This window comes from Protomyctophum parallelum (genome assembly GCF_964188405.1).
Source record: "Protomyctophum parallelum genome assembly, chromosome: 6".
Classification (NCBI taxonomy): Eukaryota; Metazoa; Chordata; class Actinopteri; order Myctophiformes; family Myctophidae; genus Protomyctophum; species Protomyctophum parallelum.
Genome location: NC_139701.1, coordinates 1,401,165 through 1,408,339, shown reverse-complemented (window position 1 = coordinate 1,408,339; position 7,175 = coordinate 1,401,165). Strand labels below are relative to the sequence as shown.

Below are 7,175 nucleotides of genomic sequence, written 5' to 3'. Positions count from 1 at the left end.
TTAATTGGGCCACATCCAAACTTTGACAGGCTTGCTGAGGGCGATGGCACCCTCTATGGCGTCCTCCGGTGCTGGGAGCCTCTCGGTGCTGTAGGCCAGGAGGAGGCACAGCTCAATCTGACACGGTTCGGCCCATGATGGCATGGACAGGTGGACCTTTGACATAAGTCTGTGTCGGTTTGGTCCGGTTTTACTGAAGTCCCCGGGCGTAGGTTGAATCACGTGAGACTGACCGTCTGGATACAGCACCTGGACTTTAACAGTATTCAGGGGGTCCTGGACGTGTTCCAGCGTGGCATCAATGTCCAGCGCCACCACCAGGCCAGCAACGAACCTCACAGGTTTGTCCGACTTCCCCATCGGCTGGATGGCGATGGCCGCCACCGTCCCTCGCTGGATGTGCAGTGGCAGCTGTGGATGCAGCAGCCCACTGTGACTCAGTGTGCTCTGTACAATGTTAACCTGCTCCACCGGCCCTCGGGAGGATAGTCGGGGCGTCATGTCCAACAGCTTTCCAACAAAACTGTCCTGCAAGTCGGGCAGCTCTGTGGAAAACGACCTTTGAAAAGAGTCCACCTCCTGAACAAACCTCTCGCAACTTTTGACGAGAGGGTCCATCCCTTGTCTGGTGCGGGCATCAAGCATCAGCTGCAATGCCCTTGCCTGGAGACGAAGGTGATGTATCGTGGCCGTCTGTGTCCTGTCCAACCCACTGTACAGAAACTCCAGTTTATATGTCTCCTCCATGATCTGTCCTATTAATGCTGTTACCGTGGACACGTACTGTTGGAGGATAAGGAGGACAGGCGTGTTCCACAGCCTCTCTTGCAGGGCCTTCATGAGCAATAGCTGACAGCCGAGGTATGTGGCTGTGAAGTCGGCAGCTCCGGCCAGCTCCGGCTGTAGCTCGCCAAGCCTGTGGAGGTCTCGGATGGTGAAGGTCAGCGGGTCCTGTGCTCCCGGCGCCGTCAGGTTCTCTATGGTGCTGAATCGATTCAGGCTCTGCTGGAGGAACAGCTGGCTGGACTCCACGGCACCTGACCCTCTGCTGGAGTCTGCAGACTCCAAACCATATACCTGCTTCCTGCCTGGTAACCTTAACGGGGGTACCAAGTGAGACCGGCTGTCTCTGAGGTAGATGTAGTGCTTGAATGTGTGGTTGGAGAACAGGGCCGGCATGGTGGGACAGGACCTGGCTGCGTTGAACACTAGCACCAGCACTCCAATGTAGGCTGGGTCGTCCATGTTGGGCTCGGGTGTATCTAAGTAGGGGTGCGTTTCGAGCAGCTCTGGGACCAGGGGCAGAACCAGGGTCGGGTGGCGCTCTCCCACCGACTTCAAACACTTCCAGACGGCGTCGCGGTCGTCAGGATACTTCTTGAGGTTTTTTAGTAGATCCCGTAGGAGTAGCTGGATGCACTCTTTGGTGTAGACGTTGGTGTGACACAGCAACTCGTGCAGGGCCTCCCGGATATCGCGCGACGAGTCGGGCAAAACGGCCAGGACCGTGTCCAGCTGGTCCTCTCTGAGCGTTACATGAGTGGAGAGCTCTCTCAGCGCGTGGATGGACTGGAGTCTCACTTCCTCAATCTCGTCATTGAACATGTCCACCAGGAAGTCCAGGCACTTCTCGGCAAAGCTGGGACATGAGCGTGCCAGAAGGCACAATGACTCCACTGTCGCGATACGCACCTCATACATCTCGTCCTCCAGGCCGTGGACGAAGGCCCCGCAGGCGCCTGAGTCAATCAGGTAAACAGTGTTTTTGTCCATCTTCTCGGTTCTTGGTTCTTTTCTTGCACGCCACCTCCTGCCTGAGGAAAACTCCCCGGTGGTATACAGGTCCCTGACTACCTCGTGGTCTGTACGTTTCTTGCGGAGATCTGACATCAGGTTCTTGTCCAGGGTCTGCTCCAGAAAATGAGGACTGACCTGCAGCATGGAGCCCAGCGTTTTGGCCGCCTGCACCCTGACCATCCAGGATGCGTCGCTGATCATGTGGCTGATCTTCCCAAATGAGTCGTCTACCAGACGGATCCCCTCACTGGATGATGAGAAGGGTACGCTGTGTTCTGGGTAGAGTTGACTGAGCACCCCGACCATCTGCACTGCTGCGGAACGCACCTGTTCATAGTCATCAGACAGGGACCTGCAGGCCGGCTCATAGATTATCTGGCTAATCTTCATTCCTCTCTCCTTCACTTGAAGCATGGCTTTGATGGCCGATGTGCGCACTCTGGGGTCCTGGTCCTCAAAGCATTTGCTGATGATGCTCACTATGCCCCCGGACGTTCCCAGTCCTTTGTTTCCTTTGGCTAGAGGAGGCTTGTCCACAGTGCCCAGACACCCCAAGAGCTCCAAGCCCTTCTTTCTCACGCCAAAATACGTATCCGATAGTTGCTTGCAGGCCACCTCTACGAGCCTCTGCCTAATGGCAGGGCTGTCGGGCAGCTGTGAACCTATGGTCAACAGAGTGCTCAGCAGCTGAGCCAGAACCTGGTGGGACTTCTCATTGTTGAGGGTGTTGATGACGGTGTCGACGACGCAGTCGGGGCTGAAGCCCTGTGTCCTGGACAGCAAGCCCAGGAGGGAGGCAATCTTCAGCCTCACGGATGTGTCCGTCTCCTTGCGGTGATGCTCCGCCAGGACCCGAATGACGCCCGCGATGCTCCCTGCCCTCACGTCCCTGCGACTGAACGCAAGCAGGGCCTGGACGGTGTCGTATGGGTTTGTGGATTTGCACAGATCAGTGCGGAGCGCTGCTTCCTCCGTGGAGCTCATTATTACCGGTTTGCAGTGGTCTCGGTCACCGCCCGTGCCTCAGCAAAAGGGACACGGAAACGTCTTGCTGCCGTCTGCGACTATCTGGAACTCTGTGCGTTGACAGCTTTTTAGACATAATCAGCACATCATCAAATATGATGTCAGTATTGCCTAAATATGGGGTTCCACTTGGCTCCTTTGTGTCTGGATCGCTTTTATGCAATGATATTAATAATGACATGCAGTAAGTGTTTGGAGGCCAGTCTGTGATATCGGCATCTATGATGTCAGTGTTGCGTGTGGCCATGACATCATCACTCACTCACTCATTAGACTGGGCAAAAAGGGACTTGAACTGACAGATATCTCCATATATGGGTATAAAGGGACAGGTAGACAGACGCATATCTCCATATATGGGAGCAAGGCACAGACGGGTACTCAGACAAAGCCGCCAATGACACAAGGTCTAATAGCCGGCTATTGCTCAGTGGGATGGTCAAATGATGAAAAACGAGGATTAAAAAAAAAAGTCAAAAAATCAAAAAACTATAACCCATCGCTTTTTTTTTTTTAATCCTCAAAAATGATGAAAAACGGCGTGCTATAGTATGCCGTACGATATGGGCTATTAGACGAATTATGAAAAACGAGGATTCAATTTTTTTTCAAAAAATCTAAAAACGATGGGCTATAACCCATCGTTTTTTTTTTTGTGTCATACATGTGTCAAACATGTCTAAAAATAGACGTGTTTTAGACGTCTATTTCTAGACGTTTTTTAGACGTCTATTTTTAGACGTTTTTTATCCCATTTTTAGACGCACGTCTAATAGCCGGCTATTGCTCAGTGGGATGGTCAAAAATTATGAAAAACAAGGATTCAAAAAATCAAAAAAGATGGGCTATAACCCATCGTTTTTTTTTTTTTTTTTTAATCCTCAAAAATGATGAAAAACGGCGTGCTATAGTATGCCGTACGGTATGGGCTATAGCCCATGGTCAAAAATTATGAAAAACCAGGATAAAAAAAAAAATCAAAAATTCAAAAAACGATGGGCTATAACCAATGTTCCCTCTAATTTTTTTTCGTTCTGAGCAAACACTCAAACCTCCTGAGCAGACATCAGCAACTACTGAGCAAACATACGTCACCTTGACACCAACTATCCAAACGTTAGATAATGCTAAGTGAGTGCCCCTCACTTCACACAGGTGTGATTTTTTTTCTTTTTTCCAAATGGATTTTGGTATACGAGTGAATCAATGAATAGTTACATAAGGTTACGCAAGTTACAACATTTTTATTTTATATCAAGGTGGTAGGCTAGCAATTTTAGGAATATTCAGTTAGTCTATATCAGTGGTTCTCAACCTTTTCAAGCTGTGACCCCCCCAAAGTAATCATATTTGAACTGGGGATCCCCCACCCAGACAAGCAACAGAATGGTTCCACAGATAAATATTGTGAAAATAGCCAATCTACAAGCTCGTTGTGAACTTGTAGATCGGCTATTTTCACCAGTTAGACCAGTTTTTATACCAATGGAAACTAAACAACTATAACCACACAGGAGTGAGAAGTGAAACCGCTTCAGCTGAGACTTGGTCGAGCTTGAAAAGTGCAAACCGCATCAACGTTTATGATCGGAAGGCAAGTGGAAAGAACAATACGTTCAGTGTAAAAAACCTAATGTCATTTGTACAAAAAGAAGTGGAGAGCCGTGAGAGAACGGCCAATCTTACGCAAGGAACGCATGACGTTGATCGGTGCAGGTGTGAATGCAAACCGCAGTAAATAAAGGAAATGAAGCAAACAATGTGGCGGGTGAGGAGCTGAACACAGTTGGAGACGGAGAAAGCATATTTTATGCAGCGCAAAGATGTCCCGTTACCGTGGATAGACGTGGTCGAATGAGGAGACTGAAGCCCTGATCGAAATGAGGACGAGTACATTAATCAATTGCTTAAGAAAGAAGAACACTGCAGTGCAGTGTAATAGTCAGAGATGGGCAAAATACATTGAAAATGTATTTTGATACAAAATACAAATACTGGGTCAAAAAATTTATCTAAATACAAAATACAAAATACATCTTCCATCCCCATCGAAATACAAATTACAAAATACAAAAAAGTATTTCAAATACGTATTTCAAATACATGTATTTCAAATACTGCCCATCTCTGATGGGCAAAATATATTGAAAATGTATTTTGATACAAAATACAAATACTGGGTAAAAAAATGTATCTAAATACAAAATACATCTCATTTCTTCCATCCCAGCAAAATACAAATTACAAAATACAAAAAAGTATTTCAAATACGTATTTCAAATACATGTATTTCAAATACTGCCCATCTCTGGTAATAGTATATATAGCCTACAGAATATTCTGTCTGTCTGTGCAAACATGGAGTGCTGTCACTGTGTGGGGACTAGTGGGGACTGGAACTTTCATCTCAATAAACGTGTAAACATTTTGCGCTGCTGTCTGTTATATCAGTGCGCTCAGCGCTGTGCCTGCATGCCCAATAGAACAGTGTGTGGCACTGTGGCTGCATGCGTATAGTGAGAGAGAGAGAGAGGGGGGGGGTCCAGTCCCAGACGGCACGACACATGCACGTTATGAGTATAATTTTATCACAATAGATTTCACTGTGTTGTAGGCTGTGTTGTAGGCTAGGTTTATGAATGTAACACATTGATAAAGGTCCCCCCTGCTGCGTTTCCAATTGCTACGGATGACAGTGTGAAGGCAAACCGCAGCAAATTAAATATGCAAGAATCCCAAAATCTCCACCCATACGCATGAGTCTACCGAAGTATTAGGTGAGAATGTGACCTCAGTCTTTGGGTGGCAGCAGAGATATACAGGCTCTGGTGGGTGGCAGGTGTGTGGGGCGAAAGACAAAGTGTTTTGATTGATTGATTGGTTGATTGGTTGTTTATTACACAGAAATGTAAAAACAGCAACAGAGTAGTACAGTGAAACACTTCCAAAAGGGATAATTATGCTTATAGGGGGTGATGTATGACAACATTCCGATTCAACTCAATTTTGACTAACATAACTTGTGACTATCTCTTGAACTCGAATAATCCAAATCATATTTGTAGTTATTGTGTGTGTATATATATATATATATATATATATATATATATATATATATATATATATTATTATTTTTATTGTTTTTGTCATCTGTGTTTAATTTATGTTTTGTGTCCTATTGTTTACACTATTGTCAAATATGCATGGTTGTTTGATTGGACTGGACCTTTTTATTTTTTCCTACTCGATTATTATTATTATTATTATCCAAATGCATTGGAACAAGGCCTTGAAATACTTAAGTCTCAGGATCAAACTGTCTATTAACTCTATGTTTACACGGAATATAAATGAAAATGAGTGATTGCTGATAATACAGTAGAGGTTTTATGTTATAGGTGTTACTGGTAAGATATTAACATTTTAAAGGGCATCATCACTGCATGTCAGAAACTATTCCTAAAAAAAACCCCAATTGTTTTCAGTAGTGTTGTGTTGGCGCCATCTACTGGCTGAGAGCAGATAAGGATTTGCCTAAATGTAGATTTAGCATTTTCCAGGATTCTCAAACGTATTACTTGGCTCCATTTGTACACTCAGAGTTACATCCTCAGGAACCCATATTCCACTCTTCTAAAAGAGCATCTAAATATGGAATCATGCCATCTTTTGACCTGTAAAATAGTTCTCTGCTGATTGGATAAACTTGGTATCACAGCCTGAAAATGCCCTTTCATTTTACTAAAGAGCTGGAGAGGTCTACATGCTCTTACTGATAAATTAATTTACAAACACCTGCCAGAGATGACAGATGACTGGATTAATTTATATTCCTGCTCCACTACACCGCAGAGGAAAATATTGTACTACAATTGACCATTAAGATTAATATCACAAGCTCACAATGTGTCGCTTACTTCACTCCTGTCACTCAGGAAAATCATATTTCCGTAATGAGACCTTTGCTCGTTTGCTGCTTACATTGTCTGAGCACCTGGCAATCATATCTGGTTGTCAACCCCAATTCAAAAACTTTAACCTCTGAGCAAAATGCCTTTAAATATTTGTATTATTTGCCCTTTATTCTCAGACATATTATTTAGATTACTTATACTTTAGACACTAAGCCATATTTAGAGAGAACAAATGTGTCAATTGTGTTACATAAAACACATTTTTTATAGTCTGTGAATGTCATTGTGCACACTTCTATTTCAATCTAAAACTTAAATTGTATAACCAGCAGCACGCTGGCACACATCTTACACGGACAGACATAGTATGACCACCTTACATCTCCTCATAATACAACATAAAATACATTCCAGTATTGCACAAAGCTGGCATGCTAA

At 44.9% G+C, this 7,175-nt stretch overlaps 1 protein-coding gene across 1 annotated transcript; it reads right to left on the bottom strand.

The window, feature by feature from the left end:
* Nucleotides 1-2,781, bottom strand: LOC310860849 (integrator complex subunit 4-like; the record flags this gene model as incomplete). Its single annotated transcript, XM_083768039.1, has 1 exon — nt 1-2,781. One exon carries the CDS (start codon nt 2,779-2,781, stop codon nt 1-3), a length of 2,781 nt encoding a protein of 926 aa, XP_083624165.1.
* Nucleotides 2,782-7,175: the final 4,394 nt, after the last annotated feature.